The sequence below is a fragment of the Gadus macrocephalus genome, chromosome 3 (assembly GCF_031168955.1).
Source record: "Gadus macrocephalus chromosome 3, ASM3116895v1".
NCBI classification, from domain to species: Eukaryota; Metazoa; Chordata; class Actinopteri; order Gadiformes; family Gadidae; genus Gadus; species Gadus macrocephalus.
Genome location: NC_082384.1, coordinates 25,457,243 through 25,479,387, shown reverse-complemented (window position 1 = coordinate 25,479,387; position 22,145 = coordinate 25,457,243). Strand labels below are relative to the sequence as shown.

The 22,145-nt window shown below is 51.3% G+C and overlaps 1 protein-coding gene across 1 annotated transcript; it reads right to left on the bottom strand.

Moving 5' to 3' along the window:
- Positions 1 to 4,703: 4,703 nt before the first annotated feature.
- rgl3a (ral guanine nucleotide dissociation stimulator-like 3a) lies at positions 4,704 to 20,210 on the bottom strand. Its single transcript, XM_060047422.1, has 18 exons — positions 19,855 to 20,210; positions 19,669 to 19,812; positions 17,919 to 18,232; positions 15,648 to 15,692; positions 14,774 to 14,948; positions 13,916 to 14,215; positions 13,214 to 13,525; positions 12,466 to 12,569; positions 11,969 to 12,053; positions 10,854 to 10,931; positions 10,352 to 10,426; positions 10,055 to 10,087; positions 9,789 to 9,910; positions 9,215 to 9,310; positions 8,611 to 8,761; positions 7,481 to 7,729; positions 6,611 to 6,725; positions 4,704 to 5,220 (listed from the first exon to the last, which is right to left on the bottom strand). The coding sequence occupies exons 2-18, from the start codon at positions 19,690 to 19,692 to the stop codon at positions 5,081 to 5,083; spliced, it is 2,418 nt and encodes an 805-aa protein (XP_059903405.1). The 5' UTR covers positions 19,693 to 19,812; positions 19,855 to 20,210; the 3' UTR covers positions 4,704 to 5,080.
- Positions 20,211 to 22,145: the final 1,935 nt, after the last annotated feature.

Below are 22,145 nucleotides of genomic sequence, written 5' to 3'. Positions count from 1 at the left end.
TGAGTGAGTGAGTGAGTGAGTGAGTGAGTGAGTGTGCATATCTGTATGTGTGTTTCTGTGCGTCTGTACATAAGTGTGTGACCTTGTGTGTGTGTATGGGCATATCTGTATGTGTTTGTGTGTATGCGCATATCCGTATGTGTGAGTGTCTCTGTGTGTGTGCGTGTGTTTCTGTGCATCTGTACATAAGTGTGTGTGTCGAGCAGAGAAAGGCGCATTGTAAGGCGCGGGGGGGGGGGGGGGGGGGGGTATCAGTGGCGCATGCCTGTGGTGGAGGAACCAGCTTATGTAACCGTGAGGAGGTTCGATCTAGGTCAGCAACACGGAGAGAGGCACGGCGAGGGGAGAGGAACAAGCGGGAGGTTGCGTAACACCAAGGGTGTGTGTGTCTGTGTGCATGTGTAGGTGTGTGAGTGTGCATGTGAGTGTCTGTCTGTCTTTGTGTGTGTGTGTGTGTCTGTCTTTGTGTGTGTCTTTGTGTGTATGTCTGTGTGTCAATGTGCGTGTGTGCCTGTGTGTGTGTGTGTGTGTGTGCGTGTATTAGTGTCAATGTGTGTGTGTCTGTGTGTGTGTCTGTCTCTGTGTGTTGGATATGTGAGTCAGAGAGTAAGCTCATTAGCTGCTGCTGGTATAATATAATATAATATAATTAAAAGCCTGCTGCACCTTTGTTTTAAAACCACAACTCCGACTACTCTGTGTTGCAGAATGACAACCAGATGCGTCCTCGTGGTTAACGTTTGTCCTCAGCGTATGAATTATGGGATGGAGAGTGATAACAGGCCTTAGCATGTGGTGGAGGAAGAGAGATATGGACAGAGAGATGGCTGCTCTGTGTAGCTCAGACCAGGAAACACGGACGCACAACATAACTCAACACCAACACACAACACAACTCAACACAGACACACAACATGACTCAACACTTTGAGCCTCCATCCAGACTGTGTATCATGATCCACATGTCCCAGGTATTGATTCGTTATGCTCACAAATATTGAACACAAATAAACCACGGGGAAGTAAAGTAGGGCACTGGGATAGGTCAGCGTGAGAGTGTGCGTCTGTGTGTGTGATGAATCAGCAATGATCTTATGTAACGTCAGCCACTGAATTTCAATGCCATATCCTGTGTGAGCAGACAGTAGTGTGTGTAAGAGAGAGAGAGAGAGAGAGAGAGAGAGAGAGAGAGAGAGAGAGACAGACAATAGTGATACACATGGACGCCACATGCATACTATATATACTAAAGGCCCCCATGCCTGGGCTCTTCCCTTTCTAACACACTGCATGAGGAACACTTTGAAACGGTATTTCAGTGCTATTCACTGGAGGGTCGGTGCATCAGGTGATAAGGTCATAACAGGGTCCTGGTTTCATAAGCAGGTCTGATCCGTAACCTGTAGCGTAAGAGCGGAGACCTGATCCTCCCCCCTCAGGGCCGCGTCCAGGTGGGTTTACCTCCAGACCAGAGTTACCACCTCCTCCTCCTCCTCTCCTCCTTATGGAGGCCGCATGGCTCCAAGGTTCACATCAACGGGCTTAACCCCTCAGATTAGCCCCAACCCTGACCCCCATCTGTCACACACACACACACACAGAGCGCACACACACGGCGCAAACACACACAGGGCGCACACACACACACGAAGCAAACACACAGTGCACACAAACACACACGATGCATGCACACACACACACACACACACACACACAGCACAAATACACACACACAGTATTCAAGGACAGAGACTGAAACACAAGGTTGTGTTTGTTACTGTCAAAGTTTCTAAAACCTTGGACTCATGTTGATAGTCTTATGCATAGAGATGATATCTTTATACAACTTTATGATTGGAATACCTAATAATGTCAATGAAGTTATCATAATGATGTTAATATAATTGTACAACAATAATAATGAAAACATGTAAGGTGGACGATTACGACCAATTTTACACACACAGAGAAACATAATTCATACTTTAAGTAGTTAAAGGGTAGGAAGACTTAACTTCAGTTCACATTGGAATCTCAGTGTTATACTTTATGAAATGAAAATATATTATATCATATTTATATTACGATTAAAAATTATGAAAAAAAGATCACATCAGAGATCAATGTCACATTCTAGAGTCGTTAAATTAAGGCACTGAGCCAGGATATATACTGCGTGTTAACAGAGTGAATAGTCCAACATGGAGTCTAAAACAACAAGGTGAGGCAAGAGGGCGATGAGGAAATCCAACAGGTGGAGAACACACACACACACACTCTTTGTATTTGCATCGGCCAGACATCAGCAGAGCGACCCCATTTTGTGAGGTGCGCTTATGGAAATGAGACGTTGACGGATCACAATAGCATTCCTGGGTAAAGAGGAAAGCAGGACAGGTCGCGACCTCTCCGATGGTGGCCACCATTATACTGGTCCCAGGCTGGCAGAGCTGGGGGGATGGGAAAGGCTCTCATTCAAATTCCATTCCCCAAGTTTACGTCTACGTGTGCGCATGCGTGCGACACAGCGTCGCCGGGTTCGAGAGCGCGTTGCCGTGAACTCTGCCCTGCTTCGCTTTGTGTTCTCTGAGGTCACAGGAAGGGGCGAATGGGAACCGACAGCGGTTCTAGTGAACTCCTGTGGGTTCAAGCGGTTCGCGGACACGTTGATTTATCCACCCCCCCTCAACAGCCTCCATCCTGTTTGACGTCTTCATCCTTGCATCTTCATCATGTTGCGCGGGTTTGGGATTGTATGCAGGTTCATGGGAGGAATTGGAGGATCCGTGATGTTGCTGTTGATATCTGACCGATTAATAAATGAACCGGATCAATGCTTTCGGCTTATTCGGTAGAACAATGTTGGGTAGGCCTATAGCATGAGGGGCACTACCGGCAGTTTTTGATATAATTGGATTTACCAATAGATTAGTGAATGTTAGTATTACATCTCATTAGGCAAATTATCTATTTTTCTTACTAAAATATATTCGAATGTTTTTAGATTATAGACGCTATTTTTCTTGTATTCTTTGTTTTTGCAGCTGGCAACGTGTCAGTCATGAACTGCCTTTGCGTCTGCTGCCATCTAGCGACCATTTTCGGGATTTACTTTCGCTACGACGACGTTCGCGATGGACGGAGCCAGTATTAAACGAAGATCTTTTTTCCATTTTTGATTAATTCTCAATTATACTTGAAGGGATTTTATTATGCATTAAAATAATCTCTTTAAAAACACATTAGGATACAATACAAAAGCAGATGCTTTAATAGTGGGAACTGAATGAATGAGTGACAAAACACATAAATATCACTATGGCGTCAAAAACAGAAATGGATTTAAGTATCCAGCACAGGATATATATATAGCTATATAGATACATAGCTATATCGATATGGATTTATAAATATCGATCTAGCTATACATATCAATATATATACACATCAATCTATTTAGCTAGATATATAGCTAGATCTATAGGTCTAAATCTATATAGCGGTATCTATAGATCTAGATCTAGCTGCATATCAAGATTCTTGTATATAGCCTACCACGTTCCTTTATGTTTGTTATGTGAGCCCTCAGATTCTTAAGGTACATTAACGCAGACCTCTCATTGGCTGATTGAGTCTTAAGGTACATTAACTCCTATCCATCATCGTCGACCACACCAGACCTCCGCTACAACGCAAGCTCATGGTGATCTGTATTCATCCGTCTGAAGTGCAAACTCTACTGATCTGGGGTCTGGCTTCAAAAGACCACAATATTAGTGGAAAAAAAAGTGCGAAGCAGTGAGCCCAGCGCACCACACTGAAACCCCCCCTGCCTCAGCCCAAGTCAGACTCAAAAGAGGGCTTATCCTAAGACTGGAACCACCGCTCCACCTCATGCATACCGGTTCAACTCCTCCTTCAACATAGCATTTATCTGTCAAGTGTCTACAAGCAACAACCGCCATTCTGAACGACGACAGAGAACTTGAGTTTTAAAGTGTAGGCGAGATAATTACTGAATACTATCATAACCTACCATTATAAAGTTATAGTGCAAGGTAACCTTGGGGGATAAGACTGAACGCCAGTACTGAAGGTGAGTTTAAATTAAATTAACTAGACAAAGAATATACAATACATAACATGAACAGCATTAACAATACATTAATTCATATAAAAATCGAAGCGAGACATTGAGCCCCAGTCAGCCCCCAGAGAGAGACCAGTCAGCCTCCAGAGAGAGAGACCAGTCAGCCTCCAGAGAGAGAGACCAGTCAGCCCCCGAAAGAGACCAGTCAGTCCAGAGAGACACCAGTCAGCCTCCAGAGAGAGAGAGACCAGTCAGCCCCCGAAAGAGACCAGTCAGTCCAGAGAGAGACCAGTCAGTCCAGAGAGAGACCAGTCAGTCCAGAGAGAGACCAGTCAGCCTCCAGAGAGAGACCAGTCAGCCTCCAGAGAGAGACCAGTCAGCCTCCAGAGAGAGAGACCAGTCAGCCCCCGAAAGAGACCAGTCAGTCCAGAGAGAGACCAGTCAGTCCAGAGAGAGACCAGTCAGTCCAGAGAGAGACCAGTCAGTCCAGAGAGAGACCAGTCAGTCCAGAGAGAGACCAGACATCTGTCGGCTGCGGCCCTCGGGAACAAGCCAACACGGCGGTAGAGCTTGTTCCCTCTGAACGTCCAAAGGGCTGAAGAGTCGTCTCTGGGGGGGGGGGGGGCCCGAGTTCCATCACAGCCCCCTAGAGGGTTCCGTTAGGACTGTGACGCCCCAGCCTGGAGTGTCAGTCTCACTCTATTCATATGCACCCTCCGGCACAGGGTCTGGTCTCTCCAGTACGCCCAGAACCACCTCTACAACGCTCCATGGAGGTCAGACCCTGCTTCCTTCAGCGCTGTAGACGTCAAAGCGCCGGCGATGCTCCTCCGATGCAAAATGGCTTCGGTCGCTCTCCACCTGCGTCTTCCCCTTCCGACGGTCCTGGGAGGACTTCAACAGGTGTGATCAACAGGTGGGGTTCAACCAACGGCACGCCATCCTCGGGGTGTCATGTGCGCCCCCCCCCCGGCCATGCGGGGGCGCCGGTCACTCGGGGTGAGCCTCGGCGCCGGAGGAGCTGCACGGCGGTCGGCTGGGGGTCTTCCAGCGCTGCCGGAGCACAAAGTCGTAGTTGGCGGTGGTGCTCATGGCGTAGAAGACGTTGGCCTTCTCCGGGATGAGGAGCTCTGGGGAGGGGGAGAGGGGGGTTACTAGTCTCGAGGATCCAGACTGTGGACGTCGGAGCTGATGTCTTCACAACGGACACAGCAGAGAGTAGGGCTGCAAGATATATCGTTTCGTAGTCGCGCTAGGCGCATGTACGATATTCATATCGCTGGATGTGCGACATAAAATATATATATACATATTTTATTATTTTTCTTTATAACAATTGACTCAGATAGAAGAGTTCTTGGATACAGTGTGTTGCTAGGGAGTGACTTTGGAGGCTCTGCATGCATAGGGAACCACCAATCACTGAACATGTTGATCAGTTTATGATCAGACAACTAAAGCAGTCGAAGACAGCCTCTGCTAGTCGTCGAAAAAAACATTTCTGTCATATCAGCAGAGAGCTGCTGGATCCATCTGCCTCACAGCAGGCCTCAGGTGGCTAGTGAACCGGTCTCAGGGGGCTAGTGAACCGGTCTCAGGTGGCTAGTGAACCGGTCTCAGGGGGCTAGTGAACCGGTCTCAGGGGGCTAGTGAACCGGTCTCAGGTGGCTAGTGAACCGGTCTCAGGGGGCTAGTGAACCGGTCTCAGGGGGCTAGTGAACCGGTCTCAGGTGGCTAGTGAACCGGTCTCAGGGGGCTAGTGAACCGGTCTCAGGGGGCTAGTGAACCGGTCTCAGGGGGCTAGTGAACCGGTCTCAGGGGGCTAGTGAACCGGTCTCAGGGGGCTAGTGAACCGGTCTCAGGGGGCTAGTGAACCGGTCTCAGGGGGCTAGTGAACCGGTCTCAGGGGGCTAGTGAACCGGTCTCAGGCGGCTAGTGAACCGGTCTCAGGCGGCTAGTGAACCGGTCTCAGGTGGCTAGTGAACCGGTCTCAGGCGGCTAGTGAACCGGTCTCAGGTGGCTAGTGAACCGGTCTCAGGTGGCTAGTGAACCGGTCTCAGGTGGCTAGTGAACCGGTCTCAGGGGGCTAGTGAACCGGTCTCGGGTGGCTAGTGAGCCGGTCTCGGGTGGCTAGTGAACCGGTCTCAGGTGGCTAGTGAACCGGTCTCAGGCGGCTAGTGAACGGGTCTCAGGCGGCTAGTGAACGGGTCTCAGGCGGTCAATGAACCGGTCTCAGGCGGTCAAAGAACCGGTCTCAGGCGGTCAAAGAACCGGTCTCAGGCGGTCAGTGAACCGGTCTCAGGCAGTCAGTTAACCGGTCTCAGGCAGTCAGTTAACCGGTCTTAGCTGATCAGTTAACCGGTCTTAGCTGATCAGTGAACCGGTCTCAGGCGGTCGGTGAACCGGTCTCAGGCGGTCGGTGAACCGGTCTCAGGCGGTCGGTGAACCGGTCTCAGGCGGTCGGTGAACCGGTCTCAGGCGGTCGGTGAACCAGTCATCGTGGGGGTGTGGCCTCCCTACCTTTGTCGGGGGTCAGCAGCTGGGTGAGGCTGAAGTCCTGGCTGCTGTAGGTCTCCATGTTGTGTTTCTCCAGAGCCCGCTGGATCACGTGGGCCGTGTGGTCCTGGCTGGTCAGCTGAGGGGGGGACATGATGTTAACCTCACTGTCCTGATCAATAGACTTCACGCTTTGGTTTTAGTCAATGACAAAGAAAGTATAGCGTAGTGTAGCAATTTACTGATCAATAAAAACAGAGGCTAATAATGATGGTAAAACCCAACACAGTTTTTTGCTTCACTTCCGGCCAGATTCAGTAAGAGTGCCTTAAGTAAGAGAGTGAGAGAGTGAGTGGTGATGAGTGAGACTAGGTTGGTATTGAATCTGATCGGCTTGAGTTTCATTGAACATTCAAGGCGTCGCCCAAATGTAGAAATCAATTACTGTAGAGTGCGTATCAGACCCCCTATCTGCGGTGTGTGTGTGTGTGTAGAGTGCGTATCAGACCCCCTATCTGCGGTGTGTGTGTGTGTAGAGTGTGTATCAGACCCCCTATCTGCGGTGTGTGTGTGTGTGTGTAGAGTGTGTATCAGACCCCTTATCTGCGGTGTGTGTGTAGAGTGTGTATCAGACCCCCTATCTGCGGTGTGTGTGTGTGTGTAGTGTAGAGTGTGTATCAGACCCCCTATCTGGTGTGTGTGTGTGTGTGTGTAGGGTAGAGTGTGTATCAGACCCCCTATCTGCGGTGTGTGTGTGTGTGTGTGTGTGTAGGGTAGAGTGTGTATCAGACCCCCCTATCTGCGGTGTGTGTGTGTGTAGGGTAGAGTGTGTATCAGACCCCCCTATCTGCGGTGTGTTGGGGACATAACGTCCGCCGTCGGTGCCAGTCTCACCAGGATGCTCTTGTAGATGTTCCCGTTGTTGCCGTCCTCCACGCTGACCCGGACGATGCAGGAGTCCGCCCCCTGCTGGTTGTAGACGGGCCGCGGGGAGCGGGGGCCCGGGGCCTCGAGGCCCCCAGCGCCCCCCAGGGTGCAGGAGCTCAGGTCGGGGTGGGAGGAGCAGGAGGAGAGGGAGGAGCCCGGGGAGCTGGAGGAGGAGAAGAAGTCCTCGGCCACGTTGTGCAGCGAGCCGGACAGCGTCTGAGAGGAGAGGGGGGGGGTTAGGGTTAGGGGGGGTGGGCAGAGGAGGACGAGTCGTCAGGGTCTGAGGGGGAGAGGAGGAGGAGGAGGAGGAGGGGTCGTCATGGAGACGCGTTCACGGCAACGGCAGGCAGAGCGGCGTCTCAATGGGTCACGCAGGATTTGAACACGCGAACCACAAGCGCAAACCTTCGCGTGAAGAACGAGGTTCTCTCTGGCCGAGACGACCCCCGCTGTGGCTGTGAGAGGCGAGGGAACCCAGCGACGGGGTGTCTGGGTTCATGTCACCATCCGGAGACACACGACTCAGAGGACGGTGCTCAGGTCTCAACGCTCACAGGAATTCATGTCACAGCTTCAAGAGAATTTCACGCAGAGGTTGAATATTGGAACTGACCTAAACCCTAACACGCAATTGCGGTGAATGTGTGTCGATCGCGCGGGTAGTAGTAGTAGAAGTAGGATCCACGCCCCGTCATCCACGATGCTGAAGAGAGATTTGCATTTATTCTATCTGAATCTATTCAAGCATTTTCTTTACTTTGTATTTAAATGTGCTTCAAAGAGCGCACCAAGGGGGGTAAATAAGTCATGATAATAACTTTTATAGGGCCTTTCCCACCAGTCGTTACAAAATGCTCCAAAGGAATAATAAAGAGAGTAGAAGTAACAGCACAGTAGACAGATGGAGTAACATTAACATTAAGGGGTTCAGCAGACGCTTACATCCAAGGCAACTTACAATAAGTCTGTTTATCAGAAGAAAGACCAACAGCAATATGTCGCTATCGGTACAGTAAGGTTGTTCATAGAGCCCAGTGCCAAGCACTAACTATCACTAGGTTAACCCATCAAGAGGTAGCATCATGAGGGCCGCAGACCTTGAGCTTGAGTCGGAGCACCGCCGGGGGGGGCGCGAGGGGGGGGCTGGAGGGGTCCTCCGTCTCAGAGCTGCTGGACCCCGACGACGACACGCTGATCTGATCCGCCTGCGCCTTCCTGCCGGAGGAGGTCTCACCGGCCCCCCGCAGCCTGGACACGAGAGGAGAGGAGAGGGTGAGGAGAGGGTGAGGAGGAGGTCTCACCGGCCCCCCGCAGCCTGGACACGAGAGGAGAGGAGGAGGAGAGGGTGAGGAGAGGGTGAGGAGGAGGTCTCACCGGCCCCCCGCAGCCTGGACACGAGAGGAGAGGAGAGGGGGAGGAGAGGGTGAGGAGAGGGTGAGGAGGAGGTCTCACCGGCCCCCCGCAGCCTGGACACGAGAGGAGAGGGTGAGGAGAGGGTTAGGAGAGGGGGAGGAGGAGGTCTCACCGGCCCCCCGCAGCCTGGAGAGGAGAGGGGAGGGTGAGGAGGAGGAGGAGGAGGAGGAGGAGGAGGAGGAGGAGGAGGAGGAGGAGGAGGAGGAGGAGGAAGAGAAGGAGGAAGAGAAGGAGGAGGAGGAGGAGGAGGAGGAGGAGGAGGAGGAGGCGGCTTCCTCTGGGACTCACGAGGTGAACTTCTTGTTGAGCAGGCGGTGGCTCCAGGAGCTGGGCGAGGAGGGGCAGGGGTCCACGGGGGGCTCCAGCGACCGGGACAGGTCGTAGCTGCAGGCGGGGGTCACATGGTACAAGGTTAGGTCACATGGCACAAGGTTAGGTCACATGGCACAAGGTTAGGTCACATGGCACAAGGTTAGGTCACATGGCACAAGGTTAGGTCACATGGCACAAGGTTAGGTCACATGGTACAGGGTTAGGTCACATGGTAGAAATGGTAAATGTATTTAAATGACTGTATTTATAAGCTTCTTTAACCAGTGGCCAATCAAAGCGCTGTACAATATTCCCTAACATTCACTCATTTACACATGACGGCGTTGTCAGCAGCGGTCAGGGTGAGGCGTCTCGCTCAGGGACACCTCGACACTCCGCTAGGAGGAGCCGGGGATCGAACCAGCAACCTTCCGGTCACCAGCCGACCCGCTCTGCCTCCTGAGCCACGTGTCGCCCCACAGGGTTAGACCACAGCTGTCCACACGTCGTCATGGAGACACAGATGAGCAGGTCGGCGTGCGGGACCCACCTCTCCTGGTCGGTGAGCAGCGCGTGTTCCTGTAGCCAGGCGTCGATCGGGACGTGGACTGGGAAGCGGTAGTGGGAGCAGGACGCCTGCAGCTGGTGGATCTGGGAGATGATGTCAAACTCCTGGAACAGAGAAAGGTCATGAATGCAACCAAACGTGTTCGGGAGGGGGGCTGGTTGGTGTTGATGATGGCTCCTGTTCTACATCAGGTTCATTATAATAACCGGCGTCAATAACTGATGACACCACTGGGTGGCGCTACTCACCCGTCTGCGCTTCTCAAAGTTGATGAGGTCGTCCTTTGGGAAACAAGAGGAACAACAAGGTATGGAAGTTTGTATCGAACCGTAAAACACTACTTTAAAGTTAAGAGATTATTATAGGAGAAACATAAAAAAAAAAAAAGGTACAATATGAACAGAAACAGAAAGACGGAGAGAGAAAGAGACTGAGAAAGACAGAGACAGAGACAGAGAGAGACAGACAGAGTTCAAGTTCATTTGTCAGAACACACACGTTGCAATGTTGATGCTAAACAGAGCACAGGGTGTGTGCTGACTGACCTGCACGTTGTCGGTCAGCGCTGTGTCCAACATGGTGAGGACCGTCAGGAAGGTACCCAGGTAGGGGACACTGCCCTGAGACACACACAAACACACACTTTATTTAAAACCTATGCTGTGCTTGACCTCTCTCACACTCTCTCTCTCTCTCTCATGCTTTTTGGTCGAGTTTTCTCTTTCCGACTCATTTTCCATAGACGAAGTTGATGTTGGGGATTTTACAAAACAAAGTCATGTGATGGTAGCGTTCTAAAAATAGGCTGGCACATTCAAGCAGATGATCGATGGGCGTGTTGGGATCTAAAAACACGAGGGACTGGCACACTGCCTGGTTCCCTTAGTGAGTGAGACGGGCTGACTCAGCTGGGGGGGAAATGGACGTCAGCTCTGAGCTGGAGCGAAGAGGCAAATGGAAACGACATTCTGGGTGAGTTCCCTCGGAATGGGGAAGTGTGCCGTCCTGTTGATAGCGACAGACACTCGAGGTGGAAGTTGAACCTACCGTTTGTTTGGATGAAGTTTGGCCGAGTTTGGCGGACTTGGGCAGCGTGCTGGCGTGGTCCTCGTCGTGATGTCCTTCCTTCAAAACACACAAATACAAACGCTGTTACCGTTCATAGCAAGCTGACCCAGGTAGTAACTGTTCTAGAACCATGCCACTAGAACCATGGCCGCCTCTGTTAGATTCCACCAAATTCTACACACTCAACCTTTAACTTCTGATTCCTACCTGGGGTCCAATAACAACTCAACACCTGGTGCACTAATCTCAAGCCTTCCTATGATTGGTTGTTTAAACAACGTGACACACTCTTACATTACATGCCTTCTTCCAAGGATTAATGATTCATCACATAATGTTTTCGCTGTTGCCACACGCCAATAGAGTCATTCAAAGCCGTTCATGCAGGACTGATGAACACAAACGGATCTAGCATTACATCTCTGTAACAAAAGGCACCAGGGACATGTTCTGCCCCAGGTATTTTTCCTTCTGTTGAGTACATACGTGCTCCTCTAATGTACACAGACAGGCAGCTGTGGGCAAAGCAAACCCCAACGCAACCAGAGAGGATGTTCCGTGGAGCAGAACGGACTACAGGCTCTGGAACATGTCCCCGCCGATTCATCAACACATACAATAGATCGCAATAATTATAGGTTTATGAACGCAGTTGACCACTATGGATCATGTATGGTATCCATGGTGACAAAGATGCCCCAGTGAGATCGTTTAGACTGATTCATTCGGAGGCTAAAAGCCCGGAAAATCAACCTTGGTGCAGTCAGTTATCGTCCCCTTTCACAGAGCGGACATTGGAACGTGTGCGTGCAGATACACGGGTTCACTTCAACCATGTGTGATTATTTTATTGACGTGGGAAAGGAACCCAATGAACAATAGTGTTCAATGTCAAGTAACCTTTACCTGTGAGTTATGACCTAGTTTTACATTCACATTTTGTATAAATAACTAGAATGAATTCATATTCATTCATTCTGCAACCACCTCATGTTTACACTCTGGACCTTCTGAATCTGAAGCTGATCTGAAGCTGGTGTGTGGAGGGTTTTCTGGAGGGTTTACCCGGCTGTTGTCGGTGTCTGGTGTCTTACCTCGGTGAGGATCTCTCGTCCCGTCACCATGCAGTTGTCGTCAGGGAAGGTCGTGCACAGGAGCTCGAAGCTCGCCATGCTCTCCCTGAAAGCAGAATGGGATTCGGTTCATCGTTTTGTTTTTAACACCAAATCAACCAAGACAGTATTATCGTTACAGAATTCAGTGATTCATAAAATCAATAATAAATTATACATTTTTAAATAACTAAATCAATCTTTATTTAAAGAGCGCCTATCGTGCAAAATTGCAATACTAGGCAAGGCAAGGCAAACAAAAATAAAACTAAGCTTTAAGGTTTCTTTTAAAGGTGTTCACAGATGATGTGATAAGAAATGAAGTCGGACAAGATGGTGTGTGTGTGTGTGTGTGTGTGTGTGTGTGTGTGTGTGTGTGTGTGTGTGTGTGTGTGTGTGTGTGTGTGTGTGTGTGTGTGTGTGTGTGTGTGTGTGTGTGTGTGTGTGTGTGTGTGTGTGTGTGTGTGTGTGTGTGTGACCTGCTGACGGCCCCCCAGGTCTTCTTTAGCCGGTAGACGGCGTTGGACTGCAGCGCCGAGAGGATCGCCCTCAGGGACGAGAAGTTCCTCAGCTGACGGCACTCCTGGAGAGAGACAACAGGTCAGGGGTCAGGACCCAGAGGGGGCGAGAGGTCACGACCCCCCCAAACCGCTAGAGGTCAGAACCCAGAGGTCACGACCCGCACCGCTAGTGGTCAGGATGGAGTCTCAGAGATCCATCAGCAGCAATAGTTTAAAAGTTTTTGACACACACACACACACACACACACACACACACACACACACACACACACACACACACACACACACACACACACACACACACACACACACACACACACACACACACACACACACACACACACACACACACACACCTGAATAACATCTCTGCACATTCTCCTTGAGAGTGCAGGCGGGGGAAGGAGGAGGTATGGAAATGTAACTCATGGACGGGAAACGCGCTCCCGCCATCCCCTCCTTCAGCCGGTGGGAAGCCAACGACATTTACATGTTTGCAAATCGGTGCCTGATTTAGTCTCCCAACTGTCAGGCATTTGTGGGTTTAAAGCGACCACTGAAAATACAACTCAGGGTACAAAAGTCAAACTCAAGACTCACTTGTTCAGAGTTCACCTCGACTCTGCGGAGCCCCTCCCCTTAACCCCCCCCCCCCCTCTTACACTTATTGTATGTTACACGTCCCGACGGTAAACGTGCCACTGACCTGTGCGATGGCGATCCAGCGCTCGATGACCAGCGCCCGGGCGCCCACGCTGCTGTGCGCGAGACGGGGGGAGCCGGGGGAGGAGGGGGGAGGGACGGGGGAGGAGGGGGGTGAGGAGGACCAGGGCGCGGGGGAGGCGGGGCCGGCGGCGCCGGGCGGGCAGAGCAGCGAGGTGATGACCCGGTTGGTGACGGCGTTGAACTGGGCGATGGTGGCTCGCACGCTGGGCGCCAGGCCGCGGTTCTCCTTCTTGTCCCGCTGCGACCAGACGCAGCCCAGGCAGTGGAACGGCACGACGCGGACGAAGAGAGCCTGGACGAGAGGAGGAGGACGGCGGCGCCGGGTGAGGGCGAGCGGAGGAGACGCAGAGAGAAGCCCCAGCGCTCAGCCCCACCCTTTACATTCAGGCGAAGCCTTTACCCAGAGCGACTTACAATAAGTCCATTTGTCAGAAGAAAGAGAAACAACAATATATCTCTGTCGGTACAGTAAGGATGTTCATGGAACCAAGTGCCAAGGACTAACCATCACTAGGTTAACCCATTCCCCGTATACAGCACATATAGCTAGGATAAGATGCTACACAACGCAAGGTGCTATTTTTAAGTGCCAGGACGTACAACGTACAATAAGTGCGTAGGGGGGTGTGAACACAACAAGTGAGCCTTGAGTCTTATTCAGTGGCTGATGAGTGACACCTACAGCGTCCAATCGGGTGAGCTGCTCCGCCACTTCCTTCTGGGAAAACTGCATGAAGCCGCGCCCCTCTTCCAGGTGGGCGGGTCTGTCCGGGCCCCCCCCAGGGCCCCCCCCAGGGCCGCGGGCCTCCGGTTTCTCCGCCTCCTTGTCTGCGCCCGAGACGGCAGGTTGAACGAGGTGAGCGGAGACAAAAGAAACGTCACAAAAAGGAGAAGAGGCGAATAATCCTCTAATACCTCCTGGCAGGCAGCGGTGACTCACTAAGGCCGTGTTTACCAGAATGGTTACCGCCACATTACTAAGATTCAATTACCAACGGCGATAAGGGAGTCTCAGTAATTTCCCTTTCGAATGACGTCTTCCTCATACTTCTACGTGTTGCGTGTGTTTCCTTCGTGTTTTCTGTCTAGATATGCGTAGTGTTTGTTGTTCATGCTGCTGCCGGCCTCAGGCCTCGTCTCTCTCGGTTCAATGAAGGTTTAACACAAGAAGGGCGGCATGGGGCTCAGGAGGTAGAGCGGGTCGGCTGGTAGCCTGAAGGTCGCCGGTTCGATCCCCGGCTCCTCCTAGCTGAGTGTCGAGGTGTCCCTGAGCGAGCCGCCTCACCCTGACTGCTCCTGACCAGCTGGCCGTCGCCCTGCGTGGCTGACTCCGCCGTCAGTGGGTGAATGTGAGGCGATATTGTAAAGCGCGTTGAGCGGCCACCGGTTAGAAAAGCGCTGAATAAATGCAGTTCCGTTTAGGAACCAGACACAGCTCAGCACAGCCCCGGTCGAGCAGTCAGGGTGAGGCGGTCAGGGACACCTCGACACTCGGCTTAGGTGGAGCCGGGGATCGAACCGGCGACCTTCCGTTCTCTCACTCACGCTGCTCCTGGAAGCGCCGCAGCAGCGACTCGGCGGACTGCGCCAGGCGCCGGAAGCGGAGGCGGTGCCTCAGCTGGATGCTGAGCTGCCGCAGGGCCGGGTGCAGGGGGGGCTCGCACAGGTCCTCCCGGAACTCGTCCAGCCAGAGGCGGACCACCGGGCCCAGCGTGCTGCGGAGGAACGGGGGACTCGGTTACAAACACAGGGGGCTACCGTACAGGGTTTACCACGGACAAACACAGGGGCTACCGTACAGGGTTTACCAGAGACAAACACAGGGGCTACCGTACAGGGTTTACCACGGACAAACACAGGGGCTACCGTACAGGGGCTACCACGGACAAACACAGGGGCTACCGTACAGGGTTTACCAGAGACAAACACAGGGGCTACCGTACAGGGTTTACCAGAGACAAACACAGGGGCTACCGTACAGGGTTTACCAGAGACAAACACAGGGGCTACCGTACAGGGTTTACCAGAGACAAACACAGGGGCTACCGTACAGGGTTTACCACGGACAAACACAGGGGCTACCGTACAGGGGCTACCACGGACAAACACAGGGGCTACCGTACAGGGTTTACCAGAGACAAACACAGGGGCTACCGTACAGGGTTTACCACAGATAAACACAGGGGCTACTGCCGAGAGAAAAAGCTTTGGTCGAGGACCGAGGTGCAGTTGGAAGAAGGCTGGAGGATACTTTGACCATTTAAAAGTTAAGGAAGCGTAAGGGAATAATTTGTCCTAATTCTAACTAAATTGCTTCAATCTCTTGTAAACGTCTGGCACATCCTATAGCAGACCGTCAGTGAGTGATGGAGGAACTACAGCATATAGAACCGTTAACCGCGTCCAGAACTCACCTCCTGGGGCAGGTGTCGCCCTCGGGGTAGGCTCTGGAGTCATCCCTGGGGAGGGCAGCAAACAAACAAACATCAACACACTAGAATAAGAGCCGAGGAACACACCCATAGCAGCAGGCCTGATGGCCTCGCAGTGAAGGACAGCGTCCTGTGAGAGGAGAGACCCAGCCTCAACGCCCCCCGTGCCTCAGAGTCGCACCCTGCAGATGTGTCCTTCAGCTGGGGAGGAGAGCTCAGTCAAGGACTAGGGCTGTACCCACGCACGCACGCACGCACGCACGCACGCACGCACGCACGCACGCACGCACGCACGCACGCACGCACGCAAATTAGATCATTGATATAGGCAAATTGTATGACTGAATTATTTGGTTTTGATAACTTGGAAAGTTATCAAAACCAAGTGCCCACAGCAATAACAGTCGCTAGGTTAACCCACTCCCTGTATTCAACAAAGATAGCTAGGATAAGATGCTACACAATGCCAAGTACCGTTATTAAATGCAAGGACGTACAACATACATGTTATGTTATGCAATATTTTTCAGTATCTTGTGTTTCCTGCAGCAGAGTGCATCCTGTGAGCAAGGACGAAGGAAGTCTGCTCCACTGTCCATCAGAGCAGGAAGAGAAGCCGACTCCCGCAGCCCAGATATGAGGGCGTGTGTTTGACAACATGTTGGAGCGGACAACCGTTTGTCTCATAATGTATCGCGTTGGTAAGACGCCTTGGAGAACACAAACAGGACAGAAAAGGTCAAACTACAGACCACTTTGGGGTGGCAGGTTGATCAGGAGGTAGAGTGGGTTGGCTGATAATCGGAAGGTTGCTAGTTCAATCCCTGGAGTGTCGAGGTGTGCCTGAGCGAGACGCCTCACCCTGACTGCTCCTGACGAGCTGGCTGTCGCCCTGCGGGGCCGACTCCGCCGTCGGTGTGTGAATGTGTGCAGGAAAGGGTGAATGTAAATGCAGTCCATTTACCATTTAACTTGTATTGGTTAAGCCATAATAAGGATTAAGTAGGTACGGTAGCATGGGTTAAGTTAAAGCAACAAAGCATCCTTTCATTTATGTTAAGATTTCAAGTGCCCATTTAAGAAATGCATGCAAGCAATGTTTAATCTAGACTACCACTTCAAAGTGACATTCCAGAGGTCAACGGTTTAAGATAAGCACGAATCATTAGATAAGCACAAAACATCTCACTCAAACCTGGAGCCGATTAGATAAGAATAGCGTACTGAATTTCGGATGCGGGCTTAACGAAGTCGATTCTTCACACATTGCATTTCACAAACATTTCAAAGCTCTTGTGAGACAAAACTTTGACGTTGCAGGCAATGCTGGCTTATTAAATCAGGCAAAAGGAAATAAGTATGTGTGCGTGCGTGCGTGCGTATGTATGTATGTATGTATGTATGTATGTATGTATGTATGTATGTATGTATATATATATATATATATATATATATATATATATATATACACAAAACAAATAACACAATTGTCAACAGTCGGCCTGCACGATAAGTCGATAATCAGAAAATGGGTGCTGGGAGGAGGAGCCGGGAATCAAACTAGCAACCCGCTGCTGTACCTCCTGAGCCACATGCCGACGGTCGACCCTGACCGTGTACTCTGGGTTAGGGTTAGGGGGGGTCCTGACCTCTTGAAGAGCAGCTCTATGAGGGTCTGGGGGGGGGGGGTCCTCACCTCTTGAAGAGCAGCTCTATGAGGGTTAGGGGGGGGGGGGTCCTGACCTCTTGAAGAGCAGCTCTATGACGGTTAGGGTTAGGGGGGGGGTCCTCACCTCTTGAAGAGCAGCTCTATGAGGGTCTGGGGGGGGGGTCCTCACCTCTTGAAGAGCAGCTCTATGAGGGTTAGGGTCTGGGGGGGGGGGTCCTCACCTCTTGAAGAGCAGCTCTATGAGGGTTAGGGTCTGGGGGGGGGGTCCTCACCTCTTGAAGAGCAGTTCTATGAGGGTCTGGGGGGGGGGGGGTCCTCACCTCTTGAAGAGCAGCTCTATGAGGGTTAGGGTCTGGGGGGGGGGGGTCCTGACCTCTTGAAGAGCAGCTCTATGAGGGTTAGGGTCTGGGGGGGGGGGTCCTCACCTCTTGAAGAGCAGCTCTATGAGGGTCTGGGGGGGGGGTCCTCACCTCTTGAAGAGCAGCTCTATGAGGGTTAGGGGTAGGGTTAGGGTCTGGGGGGGGTCCTCACCTCTTGAAGAGCAGCTCTATGAGGGTTAGGGTCTGGGGGGGGGGGGTCCTCACCTCTTGAAGAGCAGCTCTATGAGGCCGCTGGCCGGGGTGAAGGCCCGGTACGTGGCCAGGAACACGCGGGGGAAGTCGGCCTCGCGGTGCTCCGGGTCCAGCAGGTGGTCCACCAGCCGCTCCAGGGACGCCGCCTTCAGCCGCCGCACCTTCACCGTGTGGTACTGGATGAACCCCGACCCGGGGGGGGTCCCGGGGGGGGTCCCGGGGGTCTGGGGGCCCTCCGGGGGGTCCGGCTCCACCGGCTCCCGTCGCAGAGTGACGCCGAACACCGCCCCGTCCTCCACCTCCTCCCCCCACTCCTGCACCGGGTCCTGGGGGGGGGTCAGAACCAGGGGGGGTCAGGTCAGGAGTGAGACGCCCGGGAGTGAGACAACAGGGAGTGAGACGCCCAGATGTGATTCCCCAGGGAGGGGGTCCCCTCTACATGCTCTGACCCTGGAGGGGGTCCCCTCTACATGCTCTGACCCTCCCCTGGAGGGGGTCCCCTCTACATGCTCTGACCCTCCCCTGGAGGGGGTCACCTCTACCTGCTCTGACCCTCCCCTGGAGGGGGTCACCTCTACCTGCTCTGACCCTCCCCTGGAGGGGGTCACCTCTACCTGCTCTGACCCTCCCCTGGAGGGGGTCCCCTCTACCTGCTCTGACCCTGGAGGGGGTCCCCTCTACCTGCTCTGACCCTGGAGGGGGTCCCCTCTACCTGCTCTGACCCTGGAGGGGGTCCCCTCTACCTGCTCTGACCCTGGAGGGGGTCCCCTCTACCTGCTCTGACCCTGGAGGGGGTCCCCTCTACCTGCTCTGACCCTCCCCTGGCGTGGGGCTTCTATTGAGGGGAGCAAACAGCAAACAGTTGCATGAAGAGTATTCGCATCCTTTTAATGTTCATGTTCACACTGCCAAATAGAACGCACACATTATCTATGTTCATTTTATTTCTCAGCTGAAAAATTATCTCAAGAGTATCCACTTGAAAAAGTTTGCGAAGCACCGCACTACTGAGACAACGTGACATATCCCTGCGGTAGTGACGACAGAGCGCGTGACATATGGGGTGAGAATATATCGTCCAGTTATCGTGTTATATTGTACAGTAAATATTTTGGTGCAATTCTGCATCTCAGCATGAACCTCGTTTCAGGAGGGAGTTGGCTTAGCACTGAATGACAATACTTCAGACGAAGGGACGTCTTCTCAAGGAGAGACGGTTGAAGTCCAGACTTGTGCGTCAAGGGAGTTTTTAGATCTAACCTGAGAGGCATCATCGCGATGTAGGGAGACGAGATAATGATTAACCTGCATGATGACAGGTTGTGCAGCCGTCATTTGAAGCGTGTTGTGATGAGTGTGTTGGTACAGAGTGTGTTGAGGATGAGTGTGTTGGTGATGAGTCAGACCATTATACAAAACACAGCAGGATCGCATTAAGCAGCCGGTAAACAAGTTTGCATAGTTTGTACACGAAAAACAAATCAGTTTGATTTACAAACTAAACGTGACCACAACATGAACGATCCCAAAAGGAACGAGTGTTAATGGCTTATCATCATAAGTATCATAAACATTATCATTAACGATTAGGCGCCAAGCAAAGACGCGCAGTTTACCTCCATGGTCAAACTTTTCAAAGCGCGTTTCCAATAGTTCTTAAGATCAGTTGTTGACAATTATTGTCTTCATTTCGTCAAAAAGATATATTATTAACAAAGAAATATTAATTCGACCATATCCTGTTAATAACAAACAAACTCACCATTGACAAGTGCCATTTCCCCATGGCTGAGCGCGGAGAGGCGCACGGATCCTTCTACAAGATCAGGAAGACGCGTCTCCATGAAAACAGACCGGCTCGGACCTCAGAATAATCCATTTAAGAAACAAGGTGCTCGTTCACCAGGTGGACTATAGGTAGACCAGAGAGGCTCTAGAGAGGCTCCAGGTGGACTAGAAAGGCTCCAGGTGGACTACAAGTGGACTAGGGGAGTTCAGGTCCTGAGCGCCGTTCCTCTCGCGTGACTTCATCCATTTTTCATTAAAACAAACTCACATACACACATAAACAGCGAGGCTGACAAAGTCCTGACCGGTTGCCGGACAGACGTAAGGAAACTGACCGACAGGATGACAAGTTTGGATCGCGGTCGAGGAAAAGAAAATCCCCGATTGATGCTTGGGGTTCTGAAGCGGACGAATCACGCCCCTAGTGGGCGGTGCTTCAAACTTCAGCTCTCACGTCCCTCCGCTGCAGGGTGAGAGAGGCCAGTGATCTGGACGTCCCAGGCGAACCGCCGGGGTGGAATAATGACGTATTTATTGACTCACTTCAAGAATCAAGTGCCGCAGTAAGAAAGATCCCATGGTTGGCCTTCTACCAATCAGGACAAGCCGATTAGTAAATCCTGGCTCCGTGCATGTAACACATGCTCTGCGCAGGCTGTGATTCACATGGAGGACCTGACGCCTCCAGACTGAGATTACTCTGCAGGTCACCCATGAGGGTGTGGGAAAAAAGTAAATACCGGAAAACAGGTTGGATGGCTTCCTCATGCATCCCTTCAGCGTGCACAATGCGAGGCAGCATCAATAGTAACATTAGTACTTTGATTGTTTGCATCTTATCCTGTGTTTTCCACTGCTGTGCTGTTGCAACAAATTAATAAAGGATTTATAAAGTTGTTATCTATCTATGTATCAATACATCACTACTAGATGCTACCGTTGTGGTTCGAAAAAAAACAAAAAACATTTTGTTCGTCTGGTCCCAACATCAGGCCAGCACCCCATCATCGATTTGAAATGTTTTGTCTGTCTGTCTTTCTGTCAATGATGGCACGCATTGCACTCCTGATCATCCCTGAAGGAGGGATCCCCCACTCTGAAAGAGGGATCCCCTCTCTGAAGGAGGGATCCCCCACTCTGGAGGAGGGATCCCCCACTCTGGAGGAGGGATCCCCCCACTCTGGAGGAGGGATCCCCCCACTCTGGAGGAGGGATCCCCCCACTCTGAAGGAGGGACCCCCCCCTCTGAAGGAGGGATCCCCCCACTCTGAAAGAGGGATCCCCCCACTCTGAGTTCCTTCTCTAGATTCCTTCCTTGCTAATTAAGGGAGTTTTCTCTTGCCCACTGGGGGGCTAGGGTAAGGGGGGGGGGGGGGGGGGCATAAACATCCAGACCGTGAAGCACTTTGAGACAGTACCTGGGATTAAGGGCTATACTAATACAATTGACCTGAACATCCAACCCAGTGTGTTTAAAGCTTTGATTCGCTGATGCTCGGAGCAGGCCTGGTGCTTTCTAATCTGGGCCACTGCTTGTAATTAGGCAGAGATTCTTTGCAAAGAGAAAATGAGACACTTGTCTGTCTGCTAATGAGAGGTCCTGGGTAACAAGTCTCATCCCTGTGACAGTGTCTCCATGGAAACTAAACGATAATGACAGCCAGGCGATCGGCCTTCATTAAACTGATTACACACATGGCTGGGTGCTGATGCGGGGGATTACCGTGGAAACTATTGGCGAGCGATCACCTAACTATTCCCACATTTTCCTCCCCGAGTTTTAAACCAAGCTTCATTTGGATCAAAGCAGCCTGTTAGTTATTGCACAAAGGCTCTATCTAAAAATATATATAATCAGTGGAATAAAAGCATCCAACTTCTGATAAAAGTTACAGAATTCAACATAATACGTATATTTAGATTGTGAAAATAGCTATATTAGTTATAAAAGTATAATCAAAATATCTACAAATGAATAAATCATTATCAGACAGAATTTGAATATAATGGATCAGTGAGAATAACTGGTAGAGTCACTGTCAGTTCATGTTTCTGTAACTAGCTTCCGCAAAAGACTCAAGACTCACTTGTTCAGACTCTCCCCCCCCTGCACTTATTGTATGTTGTACGTACCGGCAATTAAAAATACTACATAGCATCGTGTAGCATCTTATCCTAGCTATCTCTGTTGTATACGGGGAATGGGTTAACCTAGTGATTATTCATTCTTGGCACTTGTTTTTATGAACATCCTTACTGTACCGACCGATATATTGTTGTTTCTCTTCCGACAAATGCACTTATTGTAAGTCCCTTTGGATAAAAGTGTCTGCTAAAAACCTCAAAATAAATGTAAACGTCTTTCACCTCAACTTAACCAGGTAAGTCAAGACTATTAAACTGTTATATACGACGGTAGGAGGCCGACGGGAGGAGAAAGCATGCCAGAGG

Bases quoted from the DNA above. Each gene is read 5' to 3' on its own strand.
- rgl3a (XM_060047422.1), bottom strand. From the start codon at position 19,692: ATGGGGAAATGGCACTTGTCAATG. The intron at 7,730-8,610 runs GTCTGCGGCCCT...CTCTCCTCTCAG, and splicing joins TGCTCCGACTCAAGCTCAAG to ACGCTGTCCGGCTCGCTGCA. The intron at 6,726-7,480 runs GTGAGACTGGCA...TCCCCCCCTCAG, and splicing joins ACATCTACAAGAGCATCCTG to CTGACCAGCCAGGACCACAC.